The sequence below is a fragment of the Crocodylus porosus genome, unplaced genomic scaffold (genome assembly GCF_001723895.1).
Source record: "Crocodylus porosus isolate Cpor-Errol unplaced genomic scaffold, CroPor_comp1, whole genome shotgun sequence".
Classification (NCBI taxonomy): domain Eukaryota; kingdom Metazoa; phylum Chordata; order Crocodylia; family Crocodylidae; genus Crocodylus; species Crocodylus porosus.
Window position 1 is genome coordinate 57854761 of NW_017728931.1, and position 20015 is coordinate 57874775.

Consider the following 20015-nt stretch of genomic DNA (forward strand, 5'->3'; position numbering starts at 1 on the left):
AGATCATGAGCCTTGGACTTCATTTTTTTTTTTTTTTTTTATATTGTCCTCTCCATGCCTGCATTGATGCATCTGTTACCATTGATGCTAGGAAGCACTGGAGTGAAAGGGATGCTTCTGAATAACTGTTCTTCCACCCCTTAGAGAAAATAAAGGTATCTTATGGAGCCTGCATCCTAATATCTATATTGCAGGCTATGGGATAATAAGATTTCTTTAATCATCCCGACAGACAGTGCATATGAAGTCTGGTGTATGGAGTCAATGTGCAAAAGGCCATCTGACTCAACAGCCAAAGGCAAGTTCTTACTGTTATCTGTGGCCTGTCTTGAAGCTGATTGATCAGTTGCAACATATTGTCAAATATGTCCCAAGGCAAATAAGCCTTTTCTGTGGCAAAGCCTACACGAGCTCTATTTTCCGAGTGGGAGTCAGATGGTTATTCTCAATCCTAGTTTAGAAAGCAGATGGAGAAAGCAGCGAACACTGCCTTTTATCTCATTAGTAAAAGAGCATTTGCAGTAATCTATTAACATAAAACGATAAACTTTCTTAGATGTTTTGCTATTGAAGCTGGATGCTTTCTAAAAGGTTTTAGAGCTAGTGACAATCCAAATGACACCACTCTTTACTGCTAGGGGACATTGCCCACTACAAACTGTGGCTATGTGCTGACCAAGTGAAATCTGTCTTGTGGATCAAGAGCTGTAGACTTGTTCAGATGATCCAGGGAAGGCACTAGGGAAAAGAATGATACCATCCTAAATCCGCATTGGTGTACAAGACAGTTGGAGCAGTAAGCAAAGAGCAATTGCTAAAATAAGCAGCTCAATAGCGGGACTGCCTTGAGAAGGCTTTTGTGGCAGCTAGTTACTTTGGGTGTCTGACTGGTATCTTAGTAGACAAGGTTCTTTGAGTAGAAGTGATCTCTCTTATTAGACAATCTAAATAGTTGGAAAAATTCTTTGGTTCTTTGCAAGTTTTTGGGCACAAACACCCTTCTTCAGGCATGCCAGAGTGTTTGCCTGGTCCAGTGTGTGGTTCTTCTCCAATTTTGAGTAACTCATTGATGGGAGGTACTCTGTGTGAGGCTAGTTTAGTTAACTGAGGGGTGGAGGTAGACTAGGCAGAGAACAGAGAGAGTTTGCACAGGGAGTTTGCTCTAGGAGGAAGGAGAAGACTGTATGTGTGAGCATGGGCAAGGGCCTGGCTGTGGTGTTTGGCATGTGGGTTTTCAGGGTGTGGCTTGCTGGCTTTCCCATCATCCAGGGAGCAAGGGAAGCATAAAATGGAGGCTAGGTTAGCAATTGTGACCCGTGTGGGATGTGCTATGTTTATGTTCTTCCCTGGGGGTCAAGACCACTTCATCTGCACCAGGTTTAAGCTTGTGTCTGCTCTGGAGGGAAAATAAATAAATAAAATGTAAAAGCAGGGCCTGACCTGGGGCAGGCAGTCTGGTCCTGGAGGCCATGGAAAGAAGAGCTTTTGAGGAGGAGAGCTGCAGAGGAGCTTCTGACTCACCCCAAGGATACATTTGAGCCTGGGAGCAGGACAGGCAAGTAGAATATTGTGGATTTGCATGGAAAACACCAGTGGTTTGGGATTGGGACTAGTAGGAATGGTTGGAGATCCTGGTAGGGCCAGAGCCTGAGCCCGAGCCCAGGGAAAAAAAAGGGTAGAGTGTGTAATAGGCCTGGGGAAAATGTCAGAGCCCATGGGCAGGGCAAAGGAAGGGACTAGGGATGGGGCTAGAGAGCCCAGCACCCAAGGAAGGGCAGACAAGGGGTTAGAGAGAGCCCAGTGCTGAAGGAGGGGCAGAGAGTGAGAGCTGACTGGGGGCCAAGAGCCTAGTGAAGTGGCTGAGCCCAGGCATAGGGCAGAGCCTGGGGGTTGGGTGTGAATCGCTTGGTAACATCTGTGAGGCTGGGCAGTGGCTGGAAGGGGAGATAAGTGCTAATTTTGTGGCTTCCTCAAGGCAGTGAGCTATTAGATTGTAGCTTGTGAGTGGATGAGATCTCACTCAGGGATCCCTGGGTCAGCCTCATTTCTAAATATATTTCCATCAAGGTGTGGCAGGAAAGCAGAAGGAGAGGTGGCTGCAAGAAAAGGGTGGCCAGAGGTTAATTGGCCATCAGGAAGTATCATGACCACCCTTGGGCAGGCCTTTGGTAGAGATTGGAAGAAGCAATTCATCTTTGGGAAAGGGCCAGAGAGCTACAGGACAGCAGCTAGTGGCACAAAAAGGAAGCGAGGAAGTCAAAATACATCCAATGCATGTATACACATGTGAGATGTATGGGAAATAAACAAGATAAGTTGGAAGCTGCAGCCTCGGGGGGGGGGAAATTATGACCCAACTGGTATTGGAGGGCATTTGTATGTGCCTCTGATGTGCTTAGATTAGAATGCAATGGAGCAGAATGAGAGTCTGCTGAAGCATTCTAATCCGAACACTCCATCGTATTCAGCATCCCGCATTTCAAAATGGTAGCACGGGCACTTCAAATGCAAATAGCCTGAGAACCACTCCAATTAAAATGTGTCCCCCACCTCCCTAAGTACATGTATAGGTGCCCACAGATCTGGTGGGACAGCTCTTCTGACTGGAATGTTAACATTGAAGGTTACACTTTCAGACAGACAGGGTTAGGAGAAGAGGTGGTGGTGTCATCATATAACCAAAAACACGTACCTTTCTTCCCCAGTTCAGGAAGAAGATAAAGCAGAATACATTTGATTTGGGTAAGGATGAAACATGAAAGATGCAGCACTGATAATGGTGGGGATTTATTACAGGCCATCAAAATCAGGAAGAGGAGGTAGATTAGACCCTCTTCAGGTATGTGACCTCTATCCAAAAGCAATGGGATGGTACTGATGGGAGACTTCAGTTTTCTGGACACCTGCTGGAAGAACACTATAGCCTCAGGGTTTCAGCCATGCCAAGAATAGTGGTATGGAATTAGTCAGTCCCAAGTGCACTAAAGGCAAACAAATATGCAGGTGCCAAAAAACGCACAAAACTAGCAATGTCAAAGGACTCACTGTTACTACTGAATGAATCTTTCATGCAAAACCAAGGGATTGGTTGCTAGAGGAATTGAGGGCTTAGGGGCTTCCTCTTCCTATGAACCAACATTTGCTCGAGAAGGGCAACTTTGCCCTTCTTTTAGGAAAAGAATGTTTAAAAACTGCTACTTTTATGTGCGTCTGCACTCTAGCAGTTGTTCCAGTCCAAAATATCACCATTTGGGAACTGGTTCACAATGGTGTGATGTGCTGAGGCTCTGACACCAGGAGGTAGAACTGGGTACTGAGCTCAGTATTAGGGCTGTGTGAACCTTTAGTAGCCGATTTGATTCCGAGGAGATTTGGCCCGATTTGGGTAAACCAATCTCCAAATCCAAATAGAATTGGGAGACCAAGTAAAAGCTCTGAATCAATTTGGAGACTGGGCCACCGACTAAACAGGCAGCTGACAGCTGCCTCCAGCTGGTAAGTCAGTTGGGGAAGGGAGGGAGGGATTGAGGCTGGGACAAGTTACCCAGCCAAGGTGGGAGAGGCACAGGATGTGGGTGCAACAGTGCTGGGAGCAGGGGCTATGCTATGCTATGCTGTTGCTTCCCCAGCCAGGGGGAGGGAAGTCAGGTGCGGCTCACTTCAGGAGGAAGTGGGCAAATGGCAGCAGGGCAGAGCCCCCATTCCCAGTGCTGCTGCTCCTGTAACCCATACCTCCTACGCCAGCTGGCAAGTGGCAGCAGGCAAGACGCCCTGCTCCCAGTGCCAATTGTGGGCACAGCAGCACAGTGGGGCTGTGCCCTGCTGCCATCCTGAGCGAGCTGTGCCTGCACCGCACCCTCCCTCAATCAGTTGTGTAAGTAGCAGCAGGGCATAGCCCCCCATGGCTCCCCAACATTGGGACAGAGGCAGGCACAGCCAGAGGAGCCACAGGAGAAGCTCTCAATGGCTGCTCTGCCTTGCCCCAGCCCCACCTTGCCCCAGCCTCCAGCACTTTAATTAAAAAAGCCCCACACTCACCAGCTCTGGCTGCAGCAATTGGGGGCTTGTGGCAGAGCCCCTGCAGTTCAGTGTGGGGCAGCACTGCCCCCCTGCTTGGCAGCTGCACAGCAGCTGCCTCATGGCATGGGTGCAGCATGGCTTGGCAGGGTGCTGCACACTGTCTGAGAGTTGGGGAAGCTCCACGTGTCAGCTGGAGCCTGGCACCACTCAGCCCCAGTGGCCCCAGCTCCCAGGCAGTGCATGGCACCCTGCTGAGCTGCACTGCACCCTCACAATGGGGCAGCTGCCACGCAGATGCCAAGCAGGGGGGAGGAGAAGGGATGATACCTGCTGCCCCCACAGCCCTGCGCTGTGCAGGGAGGGGGGCTCTGCCATGAGTGCCCAAGGCCCCAATCACTGCTCTTGCAGCTGGAGTGCCCGGAGGCTGGTGCTGGGTGGGAGATGGGGCAGCCATGGCGGCTTCTCTCGTGGCTCCCCCCACCAGGGGAGAGGCAGGCTCAGCTAGAGTCATTGCGGGAGACCCTGCAGCCACCTGGCTGTGCCTGCCTCTCCCTGGCTGATCCGAATCTCTCCAAATCAGTGCCAAAATTTTCTGAAGCCGATTCAGCCGAACCAATTCAGGACAGCGATCCAAATCAAATCACTGTCCTCCAAAAATCGTCTGAATCCATATTGAATACTTCCCTATCTGCATAGGCCTACTCAGTATGTCTCACTGAAAATGAGGTGGGGTGGAAGGGAAAGCAAGAGGGAGAAAGTTTTGCACACATCTTTTATGGGTCCCAGAGGGTAGGTGACTTGTGGCTAGGGGCACTTTCACTGTTCTGTGTTCTCATGTTTCCTAAACAAAAGTTCAGAAAACTTCAATAGCCAGCAAATGACTAGCCTTCAGAGTGCTTGCTTGACTTGGGGGAGCAGAGAGAGAGGGAGTGCTTGGATCCCATGTTTTTTGGTTCCCAGGGGATAGAGGGGGCAAAAAGGAGGCATGACAACAGGCAGAAGAAGTCAAGTAGTGAGTGACAACAGAGCTGGCCATTAAAAAAAGATGGCTTTTACTGAATATACAAGGTAAAGGGAAATGATTCATAGACTGCCAAAAATGGAAAAGAAAGGGGGAGAAGGAGAATTTTGGCTGCATACTAGAGTAGCCAGTGGCAGCAGCATGTGGGAAGAGGAAGGAGCAATGCAGCATGGAATTCCTGGAGGACTGACCAGCCCCATGTCACAGACCATTTGCATCCTGCTATAATACTGAACTAATTCACCGTAAAACTGGCTCAAAACAGCATTCAGTTTTTCCAGCTATACTTCAAAAGCATTCTAAGTGGATCTAAACTATTTTAACAGTCTTGTGCTAGAATGTTTGCCACTTTAGAAGCCATGGTCACTGCAGTGAAAAGTGAAAAGACGTTTCTTCTTTCTAAATATCTTGCAAAAAAGTTTGAGATCAGATATTAAGTTAAAATATTTAAAATTATTTTTAAATTATTTGTATAAGGGTGATCATACTTTTTACTAGCACTCTCTCTCCAATTGCTCAGTTCTAATAATAGATTTCATAGACATTCGTGCTGGAAGGGACCCTGGAGGATCAAGTCCAGCCCCCCCCTGTCCCAGGGGCAGGAAGTCAGCAAAGATCATAGGATCCCAGCAAGATAGGCATCCAAATGGTGTTTTGAAAGCGTTCAAAGTGGGCGCTTGAACTGCCTCAGGTGGCCGTCTGTTCCAAACCTTGGGGGCTCGGACAGTGAAGAAGTTCTTTCTTATGTCCAGCCTGAACCAGTCACAGTGGAGTTTGTGACTGTTCAATCATGTCATCCCTTGGGGGGCTGTGGTGAACAGTTGTGCCCCCAGATCCTGATGAGCACCCTGACAAGCTTATAGGTGGCCACCAGATCACACCTGAGCCTGTGCTTTTCCAGACTGAATACCCCATTGCTCTCAGCCTCTCATCATAAGGTCTGTTTTCCTGACCTCTGATCATGTGCGTGGCTCTCCTCTTAGGCTTCTCCACATCCTTTTTGAATTGCAGAGCCTAAAACTGGATGCAGTACTTCAGCTGCGGGATCACCAACGCCGAGTACAATGGGAGAACGATGTCCCGGGATCTGCTTGAGAAGCATCTATGGATGCAAGCCAGCATTTTGCTTGCTTTACTAGCCGCAGCATCACACTGAAGGCTCATGTTCATCTTGTGGTCAACCATGACCCCCAAGTCCCTTTCATCTGTAGTGCTAACCAGCGTAGCACTGCTGAGCCTATAAGCATGGTACAGGTTTATCCTCCCAAGGTGGAGAACCTTGCATTTTTTGGTGTTGAACACCATCAGGTTCTCATCCACCCATTTCATGAGTCTGTCCAGATCTGCCTGGATCACCCTCCTGTCCCCAGATGTGGATGCTTTACCCCAGAGTTTGGTGTTGTCGGCAAACTTGGCCAGTCGGCTTCTGACACCAATGTCCGCATCATTGATGAAGAAGGTAAACAGTATAGGCCCTAGGAGAGAGCCTTGTGGGACCCCACTGGTCACAGCACACCAAGATGATTGGCGCCCATCGACCACCACCCTCTGGGTCCTACTGCAGAGCCAGTTCCCCAGCCAGTGAATTGTGGTGACGTCGAGGCTGCAGTTTAACCAAGAGGAGATTGTGGGATACCAGATCGGAGGCTTTTTTTTAAGTCGAGGTATGTGACATCGGTCTCCTCCCCTTTGTCCAGGTGATAAGTCACCTGGTCATAAGAGGAAATGAGATTGGTCAAGCAAGACCTACCCGCAACAAACCCATGCTGGGTATCCCTTAGGATGTTGCGTTCAGCTAGGATGTTAAGGATGGCCGCCTTGATGATCTTTTCCAAGACTTTCCCCAGGATAGAGGTCAGGCTGATGGGCCTGTAGTTTGCCGGATCTACTTTCCTCCCTTTCTTAAAGATAGGCACAACATTGGCCCCCTTCCAATCAATCATCGGGCACTTCACCAGAGTGCTAAGAACTCTCAAAGAACCGTGCCAGGGGCTGAGCTATGATGCTCGCCAGCTCCCTGAGTACCCTTGGGTGTAACCCATCAGGGCCAGCTGACTTGAAGGTATCCAGCCTGTTGAGGTGTGGCTACCTCCTCAAAGGGAGTTTACAAAACGCCTTTCATAAATGATCCTATGAACTTCACTTCATAACTGGATACAAAAAAAAAAAGTCATGGACGAAGAATAGACATTGGATTCATGGCACATTACAACCTGCCTGCCATCTGATAACCCCAGGTAATCTGTCTGCTTTTTACCAGCAATATTCTTCTATCACTAGTTCAACATTTTCCCCCTCCCTGCCCAACCCGTCTCACACCTATTGTCTTCCACCCCTCTGATCCTCACTGCCACGTATTTGCATTTTCACAGACCTGCAATTTGCATTTTGGCTTCTGTTCTACCCAGGAAAGCACGCAATTCGCCAGCGGACTCTCTACATGCTTGAAGAGTGTTCATGCCCAAAAGACAATTTTTCCAGCTATTTAGTGGCTCTAATAAAAGCTACCATATTTGCCCAAAGAACCTTGTCTGCCTATGTTCGTAGACCAACATGGCTACAACCAACAATCCTAATGTAATTTACTTTGTTACTTTTTGGCTAGTTATTCTGAATGATTGACAGTTTTGACAGACTGAATTTGTAGAGAAAGTTACCTTGAGTGGCAAAAAAAAGTAGTCATTTATATGCAAGGTGTTCTATGCATTTGGAGTGCTAAATAGGTTTTATTATTGACCATCTTGATGCAGGGAGGTATAAAATCAGGATGAAAACCTCACTTGCACAGATGAGCTGGATGTGTTTGTTTTAGTGCCCATTACTGGGTTTCCTCTCTGGAGAAAGCTTCTGTAGGTCAGCGTGTTTAAAGAATAAGCCGAGTCAGAGTATTCCAGTGTTGCTGACAAGGGTGTCATGCTAGTTGGAATTTTTCCCTTGAATCTTTAGATATCAGTTACAAGAAAGCATTGACAATCCCAGTTATCATTTAATGAAAAGTTAGTTTCTACTTGACACAGCTGTGGAACAGATCTTGAAAAAACTGGAAGCCAGGTGTTAGATATGGAAAAATCGTAAGTATTCATCTTAGAATAAAGGTCAATTTTGAAGACACTCATGAGCTTCAGGGTTGACATGCTGCACCTGAATATTTCCAGTTTTCCAAACTAGTACATGCTACCCATCCTACTAATACCTCTCAGTAGCAACATGTAGTGCTTCTGGCCTTGTGGTGTCAGCATGTCCAATAACCAGTCATATCAGTTACTGAAGTTTAAAGCTAGCATTGGGTATGCTCACTAAACTAAGTAGTTCAAGTACCATAACAACCTAACCAAAGCATCGTAGGGTTCAGCATAACCTAATTTGCCGGGCAGATTCTGCCAGTGGAGACAGTTAAGGCTATTCCACTGCCAGTTCTTTAAGTCTGATTAATGCCTGCTTTTTATAATGAAAGGCTGGTTTTGGCCTGGCTTTTTGAAAATCTGCAAGCAACAGAAAGATGTCACTGAGAAAATATAGCAGCCTACCAATAACATCTTGTATTTGTCTGACAGTTCAAGTTTGTGTCATGCTAAAAAAAAAATAATAATAATAATAATCAAACACCAATTCAATTAAAAAGGGATAGAAACCCCCCCCCACCAAACACACCACAAATGAACAACAGAATAACTACAACTGTACCCCCTATATGCATCCATACAGACTTTTCTAACCTCATTTATTTTGTATTTAGAAAAGGTATCATTGGCATTTCAGCTGGCTATCAAATAGCCAACTTAATTCCCCAAGACCAAGGATTATAATACAAGTAGGCTTTTATTAATTTTGTTATCAATTTTCAGTGAAAGACAACAAGATTTGATTTTCTTGTTATTGCTATGAGTCATGAGCATTTCTTAAAACTAGCTTATATGCAAAAACAACATCCATAATACCCTGCGCAATAGTTTAGATATGGGCATGTAGAAAAATAGGCTAGGTATAGACATTCCACATAAACTGGTATACGTGATTGGAAACTGGTCTGTACTTGTAATGGAACAGAAATTCAAGGCACAGACTAGTTTAAAAATGGCAGAATCTGATCTAAAATAGACCAGGTGGATGATATATCAGACTGACTTAGTTTAGGCTAGACTGGTCTAATGACCTTCTGTACCAGAAGCCCTATCAACTCACGTTTGGTCACTGTCTGCCAGCATCCCAGGCTCCTTTGTGGTCCCTGTTAGCCCCCCTTGTGGGGAGGCCCACTGGAACTCCATCAGGCTCCACCGCTCCAGCCGAGCATGCAGCTAGCCCCACCGCGAGCTGATACAGAGCCAGCCAGCAAAGCTTCTGTCCCCAGTCCTGGCTCCTGCCTGCAGCAAGTTGTCAGCCACAGGGGAGTGGGTGGAGGGAGAAGAAGAGAGCATCTTTACACAGTGTCCCAGGGGGGAGGGGACACTCTACAGAAGGGTCAGACCCCACAGAGCTCCAGTGAATTGGAGGCAGCAGCAGCAGGCACCCAGCACAATCCCTGCAATCATGCCAGGGGTCTGTTGCTAGCTGGAATTGCAGGGTCTCGATCCCGCCTTCTGCAAAGGTGCTGGACCACTTGATTGGCTGCTGGGTACACATCCTCAATCCCCTTCCAGGAGAGCCCCAGAGCAGGTCACCATGGCATATCCCTCACCCTCACCCAGCTGAGTGGCCTGACTTGCCACGGTGACCCACTCTGGGGCTCTCCTGGAAGAGGATTGGGGGCATAAGCCTGACAGCCAGTCAGGATGGACAAACCACTCAGCTGCATGTGGCTCTCCCCAGCAGTCTCTGGCACGCTGGGAAGCATGCAGAAGCACTCCCAGTGTGCTGGCCTCCTCCAGTGCAGGCAGCCTTTGTGCTCCCTTCCACCATGAAAGGCCAAACTTGTGTTTTGTTCACTCCAAAACTAATCTAGTGCACTTAGAGAAACCTGTGTTAGTTTGAATCTGCCTCGGGCTTTTTGAATGTACCTAGCCTGTGTATGCAGAATAAGCCAAGTGGCATTAATTGTACCATGTAACATGATGGTCCTCTAGCCAGTGGCATAACAAACAGAGTTGCCACCTGGGGAAAACCCTGTGGGATAGCAGGAGCGGGCCATGGGTTCCAAGTGGAGGGATGAGGAACAGGATCTGAGAGGGGGGTGCAGCAGTTACCCACATGGGGAACCCTGCAGTCCACGCCCAGCTGTTGAAAGTAGAAGTAGCCAGGGACCATCTTGGAGTTCCCAGCATAAGAATGCTTCCAGGGTGCAGACTCTGCAGGGATGGGGTGCGATTCCAGTGCCCCTCTCATCTCGGATCCCCAGAGAAGGTGCCCCCCCCAATCACGTGGCTGCCTCCATCCATTATAGTTATGATATTGGTTTAGGAAAAGGAGTCTTTTAAAATCACAGAAATATTTGCCTAGTCATTTTCCCCCTTAACAGTGCTCATATTTTTATAAAGGGTTAGTTGTATACTAGGTATGCTTCACAATTAATATCAGAATGATTTTTATTATTATTTTTTAAGGTTGGGCAGTTGTAATAGTGTTACATAATGAAAGAAGTGTTAAAAACAAAGATTTTTTGTTTATATATCAAAGCTATTCTTAGAAGGTTATAAGCTTACTATAAGAATGTATTTATTTAACTAAAGTAACATATTATAAATAACCATCTTCACATTACTAGGTTGCATAGAATATTTAGTAGAAAGATTTTCCCCACTAGGTTCATATTTGAGTCTTGCCCTCTTTCTGATTATTACAAAAGAGAAACATTTTCCAGGATAACTTCAATGCTTCTGATATTAGAACTTGTGCACAAAGTTCATTAAAAGAAAAATATATACACTATTATTGTTAGAAAATAAATAAATAAAAATCACAGGTCAGATTGCTTGGTTAAATATATTTAAATAGATGCAAGTACACTCTAGATTAAAGCAGTACTTCCGTAAACTGAGGTTTGGTTACCCAATGAGATTTCAACTTCTTTGGGTGAATAATTTACTATTATTTAAAGCAAAAAATTTACAGGTAAACATAGGCTTTCGTAGAGTTCTCTCCTCCCTCAAGTCCTTTCTTAGCTTACAAAGAAGTTACTTGATTCAAAGTCCCATAGAAAAAAAAAATTAAGAGAGGTATCCAACTTTTTTTGGGAACTGTTTGCTAATAGTGGCCTGTTACACATCTTTCAAATTGTTAGAACTCATGGTCAGCTACCATTAAATTTATCTGAAATAATTAGGATGAAGCAAAATCCTAAAAAATCTTTCCCTGCTCCTGCCTTCTCCCACTTCATTTGCAACACTGCTTTGCTCAACAGGTCATCATTATATAACGCAAAGCTTCAAGAACACAACCTTACTATATAAGCAAATATTTAATGTTGAAGTATAAATTATAGAGATTTGTGGGGCCAGATACAGAGTACTGCATTATGTGACAAGGGAGATTAATGCCTTTCATGTAATGCAATCCCTTATCTGATGGAGGCAGAAGGACATTTTTTTTTGATGATACAGATTCTGTCACTACTTATGGAAATGTACGAAGTGTCTTAGCTAAATGACAGTTGAGAAGTGTTCTATACTTGGCATTTCTTTTTTTTATTAAAGAAAGAAGGGGCAATGACAGCAAAATTTACGTTCAAAACCATAATCCCTTTTAAATAAATGCAGTTGTATATAAACCAGATCTCAACCCATACTTAGATATGTGGCATATACAGCATTACTAACAATAAAAATACTTCATTCTAAGTCTAACATTCAGGTCTAATTAGAAATGTTTTCTTCCCCATCCTTGCTGAGGCAAAATTCATCATTTCTAGTTTAATTTATTTTCACTTAGCCTAAACTACATTTTGAAATATGGTAGTTGCACAATGCAGGTGTTCCTGAACCAATATATTTTCCAGTCATAAAACACTAATGTTTCAGGCTCTTGTTTAAAACAACATTGTTCAGGAAAAGCTAATGTATTTTAATTAAATTAGTCTGTTCTGTGAGATCACCAACAGTGGAGTTGCATGACAAATACCAGGCACAGTTCTATATTTCACAATCAAGCTTTTTCGCTAGATCAAAATACTTTATAATGAAGTCATCAGTATTTGCATTGTTAAAAGTATACAAGGTATTAAAAATATTGTTTTCTTCTGAAAACCTTCCCAGTGAAAAAAAATGAAGTCTTGCTCAGTTTATTTAATACCCGAGTGCATTTCTTTTTTTCAGTTCATAACAAAACTAGTTTGGTTCCAGCTAAAGCCCAAAGATTTAGGATTTCAGGAAAACTGCTTTGGCAAGCAAATTAAAGGGGGAATTTTGTACCTGAGAGTTCACCATCTTCAACACTGTCTTCAACTGATCCAGTTGAATAGTTAGCTGGACTGACTGGAGGACTGGAAGTAAAGCTTGCATGACCAATGGACGAGCTGATTTCAAAATAATCATGGCTGTGATTCAGTCGATGAAATTCCAGAGAAGATACTATTGATGTGCGCTGTTTAGGCTGAGGGGAGGATGGGGTGAGGAGGGGGTAGAGGGGGAAAAAAAAAGGTTCAAAGTATAAATTCAGACTTCAGATATGTTTCCTACCGCTCTACTAGACATTTCCCCATGTATATTGGAGGTTCCTTTCTTGTCCGAGTGATCTACTTAAACCAAGACATTACGTTTATATAAAAACTTAGACCATATGACATGCTGTGGCAGATTATGGTCCAACTTTCCCTCCAGAATCTGAATATTTTTCAAGTGCAAACTTGCTGCTCTCTCTCTCCTTTTATTGGCAAGGGAACAGTTTTAAAATTTATGAAGTCCAATTGTAAAAAGCAGGGGATACACCTTTCAACATCCGTATAGCTGAATGCACTTTTGCTCCACTCAACATGCATCTTGCAAAACATTTAGATCCACTTTCCCAGATTATATAAAGTGAAAGTTACAAGCCAATAACAGTAAATGGAGTCCAGGCAGTAAGGTAAGACAACTCCTAAAAGTTATTAATATGAGAATAGCAGATATTAAAGACATTCAACTATCCAAGTTTATTTTATGGTTAAGGGGACAATGGCAGTTCAAAAACCATATACTGGAGCAAACATTCTTTCATTTTATTTATTTATTTTACCATACTCTAGCTCAGAGGTGGTCAACCTGTGGCATGGGCAGCCTTTGTGTGTGGCATGCAGCAGACCAGAGAGAGGACAGGCAACAGCTACAGGTAGGTCAGGAAGCAGAAAGCAGAGCAGTCAAGCAAGCAAGAGGAAGGGGATGGGAGTGGGCCTACAAACAAACAAAAAGGCTGGCCCTCATTGCTTTGATTTATTGAAGTTAACTATAATGTGGAGTAGACAGAGCTTGCAATCTGATCTCTACACATTAGACTTTTATACCACAAAGATCGTTTGAAGAACAGAATCTGCTAATAATCAGGACTAGTAAAGGATTGCCCTTAGGGCCAGTAAGCTCTTCCTGCCACCACATACCTACTTACTGCTCCTTATTTAGGCTAATTGTTAAAAGTATAATCTAGCCCAGTGGAGTCATTTTCAGTTTTGTTCATGGTCCATTTCATTTTCAGGTTATTAGTGTGGCAATGTTTGCATTACAAATACAGATGTACAATGTGATGTTGAACAAATACACACAAAACAATAAAAAACAAATAAACCCCCAAAACACATCAGTAGAAAGCTGGGAAGGTAGGCAAAGACAGGCATTCATCTGGGACTTAAGTGCTGGATGTGGACAGCAGTTGGCTTCTTTATTCACCAAAAAAAAAGGTTCTGCTTTGAAAGGATGACTCCTAGGGTTGAGTAATTACATTTGAGCACTTCATGAAGGGGGACAGACCACAGCCAATAGTGTAACTGGGCAGGGGGTGAGCTCCCTTCACCCTTGACAGTTTGCTGCAGCACCCATGCCACCCAGGCATAGGGGCTGGATGTAGGGACACAACAGCAGCCAGGGTCTAAGTCAGGGTAGGGAAAATATGGTCCATGAGGCTGGATCTAGACTGCCAGGCTCTTTCATCTGGCCTGCAGGCACCCACCAAGGAATTGTACCCTGCCCAGCCTTTCCACCCACAGGGGTGGAAGTGAGGTGCCCACATATACACTCACCTCCCAGCATACCCTATTACACCTTGCTGCCACCCTCACAGGTGGAAGGACCCAGCCCAGCCAGCAGCAGCTTCTAGGCAGGGTTCCTGTTGTCTCTGCTGCAGGTGCCCCAGGGGACTTGCTTGGCTTCCCTGGCATCCTGCTCACTCTGGGCAGCAGGTAGGGAAGTGGTGCGGGCAGGGGTGGGGCAGAGATGCAGCTGGGTGGGGGCAGAGAGCATGGGGGGCTAGAGCTGGTGGCACTGCACCCAGGGGTGCAATGGGAACCTAGAGCTCAGCTGGGCAAGTGTGGGCATGAGGGAGGGCGATGTGCATCTTCCACGTGGCATGCAGCCTCCACTACCGGCAGCAGCAGCAGCAGCTGTCAGGGTACTCATGCCCCATGCAGGCACGGAGGCCCAGTGGCACACAGTTCCAGCCAGCACTGCACACAGGGGTGAGACATACAGCCTGCCCAGCTCACCTCTGATGCAGGATATGGGCAGGAAGCTCTGATTAGGGAGGGATGTAAGCCCCCATCCTGCCTGCGCCATCCAAGGCTTTTCTCCACTCACTGCTTAAGGCAGGGGCAGGCAATTATTTCAGGCGGAGAGCCACTTACTGAGTTTTGACAAGCCATTGAGGGCCACGTGACGGGCAGCCAGGGGCAGATTAATATTAATCTTCTAAATTTTTTAGGGGACCCAGGGGCCAGATATGTGGCCCACCAGGCCAGTCTCTAACCTGCATTTTGCCTACCCCTGGCCTAAGGGGGTGGGAGTGTTGCCAGACCCCGGCCCCAGGCTACCACTCGGAGGCAAAGGGGGCATGTGCAGTGCATGCATCTGTTGATGTTACTGAGCTTTTCAATCTTCCCCTCCTTGCTTCCTCATACTGTCTGTAAACCTGACAGGTGAAGGAGCCAGCAGGGGGCTGATTAAACAGTGTTTATCAGCCAATCAACAAAACAAGCCTCTCTCATTAGCTCAAGCTCTTCTTAAAACAGCTTTTTGGGAGGGATATTACCAGCTGACCTGCTGATTAGCTCTAAAAAGCCCTAGGCAGACAATGCTTGTCCCAGTAAAACTGGAGACACACACAGATAACTCTTAGCATTAGCTAGTGTGCCACATGCCTAGGATCTGTGCGGCTGGGGTCCGTACTGTGGAAGATGGGAGTGGTGGGGGAGCAGGGAGAAACAAGGCACATACTGCTGTGCCTGCAGTCTCTGCCAGAGCTCTGGCTAGGGAGCAGAGTGACAGAGTCAGCCCAATTCTCTAGAGCAGAGTACAGCCCAGCCCAGCGTGACAAAGCATCTGGGATGCAGCGGGGGGGGGAACCCACTCTGGTTTAACTTGAACCAGGAAGGGGTCTGTATCCTTTTATGATCTCCCAAAGAGCTGTAAGTACCCTGACTTTCGCGCCTGTCACGTCTTGGATGTTATTATAATATGTTTTGCTTTATGATGTTACTTGTCAGGAGGGTTGTTAAATATATGTTGTTTTATTTTGCTTTGGGTGTCTCCATTAGGAATCCTGGTATTATAGAGGAAAACATCACTTGATTATTCCCACACACTCACCGATCGTTATATACTCACAATCAGATGCAGATTAACACTAATCTTTATCTTTATTCTTTATAACACCTATACAAACTCTCATTATCTTTAAACAGAAGTGTTGTTTTTTTAAACAATTATATCGACTTTATAATTGTCTCTACATACAGTTCTTATTTAACCTTTATCAGTGCGGTTGGGCTAAACTTATTGTTAATAAACAAAGTCCCTTTATTTCCTTTTTTTAGAGCAGGCTTTTCTCTTCGAGCCTTGTTATTTCTCTCTCTTTACTTTTGCTATCCTGAGTGTGTACCTTCTGTCTGGTGGGTGCCTGAAGCCTTGAATCCTTGGTCAGCACCCAGTTGTTTTCACTAAGCTTGTGGGAGTGAGTCAATTCACTCTTCTCTTTTTGTTTGTTTGTCCGTTTACTTTTCAGCACGGCTCCGGTGCCTCTTTAGGGATCTGCCCCTCTCTCTCCAGCAATGAGAAAAATCCTGAGGTAAGCGTCTTATCTCCTGGAGATCTTCTCTCCTTTTTCTTTTCTTTTCCTGGAGCTTCTATCCTAATATGGCAATAGCTCTGGAAGCTGCGTTCTCTGGCTCTCTTTGCCACATCGCTGTTTACTCTTTCACAGACAGATATTGGATCAAACTTGTTTGACCCAAATCAGTTAAGTCTGATACTACCACATTCAACCAGGTTTATCTCAAACCGGTTTAAGCTATTTTCAAGCTGGTTTATGTGTACTGAACTTATGTTCTGTTAAGTGATCAGAAACTGGTTTAAACCTTTAAACTGGTTTGTATAATTTCTGTCTCTAGCTCAAAACTTGTTAAGTGGCCTTCGAGCTGAAATAACTGCCTGCCCTTGGTCCAAGTCCTTAGGGCAGGTAAGACTGACCGCCCTTCCCCCAGTCTGCACTCTAGTGCTCAGTACCCCCTCTCCTGGAGCACAGAGGAGTTTTGCCAAGCGTGTAAAATTTGTTAGTTATGCCTCTGACTACAGTAAACAGCTCTGAATAAGTAACACTGGTTTGAAACATTTCTTCAATCTGTCTGATGTTACTTGTGTAAATCAGAATTAATTAAATACTTTTGTTACAAGCAACAGAAAAGCCACAATACACACATACTGCTCACCAATGATCTAATTATTTTTTAAATTAAAACACTGTAGTTAGTCCCATGACCTATTAAATAAATATTATTGATTTTGGCCAAGCAGAGATGGCTTTCTGGACCTCAGAGCATGATATTCCTAGTGTCATACAAGCAGCTCTGGAATCCCCAGTTTGCTCATCCTGAGCAGCTATCAACATGGCTACCCTCTAGCATAGTGCTTCCTAAACTTTTCCTCATCTTTGGCCCTATTTCTTCAGCATGACCTCATTCCCAAACTACAGCTCCCCACCCCTCATGATCCCCCATCCGCTGATGGTGCAACCACATTTGGGATCGTGACCCACAGTATGGGAATCACTGCTGGCAATATCCAGCCAAGTCTGCAGTGACCCTCCCAAATGCCCTTGGACCTTCCCCTTGTACTCCTGACTACATTATTTGCTCATCAGAAACTAGTCCTAGGTTCATCACACTTTCCATTCACTTTTTACTGAACAACAGATTCACACATTAGTATAGAATTATATCAAAGCCTATGCTGGCTTTTCTAAAATTTCAGGGGAAACTTTATGTGCAAAGATTTGACAAAAAATTATTCTGCAATTACATTTTGGGGAAATAAAGTTTGTAAACATTTACCTCCATAACTTCCAAAAACATTTCCACCATTAAGCAGTCATAAGAAAGCACAGGATAAAGATATAAAAGAAATCCTCATTGCTATAAATAGGAATTCAGTAAAGAGACAACATTTTGGAAAAGCTGACATTCAAACCTTTACAAGTAATAGTCTTAATGTATATTCACATACAACAACTGCAAATCACTAGCATATTGTGCAGTTAGTATGTAGCAGGAGATGACCCTCCCCTGAAAGGGGTCAATTTTGCAATATTTTGCAAAACTGTGTGAGTGTGCTTTTGTTTCCCTTTTAACTGCACTAATTAAGTGTTAAGTTGAACATATGACACAATCCCAAGTAAAGGTTCACCACAGTTGAAGTACCACAGTACTGCTGTGGATGCTGGTAAGATTTACTATGGAAAGAAAAAAAAATCCTGAAGGTTTAATGAAGGCTACAATAGTAATATAGCAAATCAACCACTTGGGTCCATCAGAGATGCCAGGAGGATACTGAAGCTCAGTTGCCATTAATTTCAAAGCAAATAGGCCAAGCTCGAGTATTTTACCCAGACAGGCCCTTACAATTTAGTAAGAAGAAATGTTGTCTTACTGATCTTATTAAAAGGTCTCTATTCTAATTTCCCTACACCAAATCCATGGTGATTTGTCTCAGCTACCCAAAAAGGCAGCTGGGGAAAGGAGATTACAGAAAGCTCAGCAGGGTGCCTTTTTTCATCTCTCAGATATGATGGAAAGTTTAAACTCTGTGAAAGACGCAGGAATACAAAGACAATAATGTTTCTTTTTTCTAAGGAATTCGTTCTGTGCCTTAAATGGCCATTTCATTTGTAACAACTATTCCAAATACTACATATTCAAATTAACCCAATCTGAAAGTTACCAGGACTCTTACAAACCTCTCCAAACCTGCAACAGAAAAATACTTGCTGAGACTACACACTATTAGTCTTCAAAACCCATGCTCCAATCTTCCTATGCCTGAATACCTTTGCAAAAAAGAAACCCAGCTACCATATTAACAAATGAGCAAGCAAAATTCTGACACATACCAGCATAGTCTATACATACCATAAAAATCCAAACTTGCCATCTCCCATAGGTTTGGAGCTATCAACAGCATAAACACTAGTTTAAACTCTTTCTCTAATCCTAGACCACCTCTGGGAACTTCCTTTGCCCTGGCTTCTAATTCCCTTTGCTTTAGAGAGAAGGTAATCCTTGTTTACCCACAGGTGGGAGCTAACAGCAACCACCTGCCAGCAAGCAGCAATAATTACCATCCACAGTTATGCAGGGCTGTAGCACCTGAGCTTTGACAGCTCACTAGAGGATCCTTGCATTCCTTTGCAGGATCCTAGAAAATGCCAGGCTATTACAATATGCTAATTGATCATTATTATATGCTAATTGTTGCTAGGAAAATAAATGTATCCAGTGCAAACCACAGCAGAGTACCAAGAATGTCTATTTGACAGGATGGCTTCATCTGCTGGTACCGAAAGCTGCCAAAGTTTCTTTTAATGATATCTCTGATGACACATATGCCCCTACGTAATGTTCCTCTCCAAGGTTTTGAACTCAGTATTGGTGCCGTGAGACATGATTTTAAGAGAACAAAATCTTTTCTCATGTGACTTAACCCCAATAAATAACCGAGATGCTCTAACACTGTAGTTATATTATGGACATGGGTGGATATAGAATTGTGAAAAGGGCGGGTGAACCTGGTAAGCTGCATCATCACATATAAAATAACACATTTTTCTCCAATTAAAAGTAAACAGATGTTTTACTAGTAGGCTAGAGGCCTAGGGCTGTATTTTTCAGTTTAAGATTGGGGGGAAAACAAATATAACTACATAGGAATGAGTTAAAAAATCTGCAGGACTATGAAATAGGGGCTTCATTAAGAAGAGCAGCTAAGAGAAAAATTGCTGAAGAAAGAATAGCTTGATTGCTGGAACTTCCAAACCATTAAAAAGAAGAGAGGGCTGTTAACACCCATGGGATGAAGAGTTTAGAAGAGAGATTAGACAGATTACAATGAGCCATGAAGTCAGTTGACTCCCTCACTGCTGTCTGATTAGAAATGCTGCTGCCACTGCTAGGCATTCGGTCTGAAACTTTGGACAAAGAAGGAATCAAAGGAGGATGCAAGTGCACCAGTATACTCCCTGTGGATCTGCCCCTGATTATGGACACGCATGTAATTGGTGTGGATGTATTAGCTTAGGATCAGTGTCTTTGTATGTCTAAATTGAAAGTGCAGTTTATGATTCCTTGCCACAGCTGATGCCTATTTCTAAATCCAGCAGCAAACAGAGTTTGCTACCTGGGTTTTTTAACTGTACATCCCAAATCTACTCCAAGACTATCCTCAGCCACTTGTCTGATTAGAGGCCTGAAGAGCAAGTCATATGGGGAAAGGCTGACAGATATGGGACTGTTCAGCCTAGAAAAGAGAAGACTTTGGGGGGATTTGGTGGCAGCTTACAAATATATTGGGGAGAGCATCAGGGGCTAGGCAAACAA

The 20015-nt window shown here is 44.5% G+C and overlaps 1 protein-coding gene across 8 annotated transcripts in view; it reads right to left on the bottom strand.

Moving 5' to 3' along the window:
* ANKS1B (ankyrin repeat and sterile alpha motif domain containing 1B) overlaps positions 1–20015 on the bottom strand; it is an 837577-nt gene that overhangs the window by 457265 nt on the left and 360297 nt on the right. For all 8 annotated transcript variants that reach the window (XM_019545115.1, XM_019545114.1, XM_019545113.1 and 5 more), the window contains one exon: positions 12382–12562. In XM_019545115.1, coding sequence (XP_019400660.1) covers positions 12382–12562 — 181 coding nt within the window. The remainder of the gene's footprint in view (positions 1–12381; positions 12563–20015) is intronic.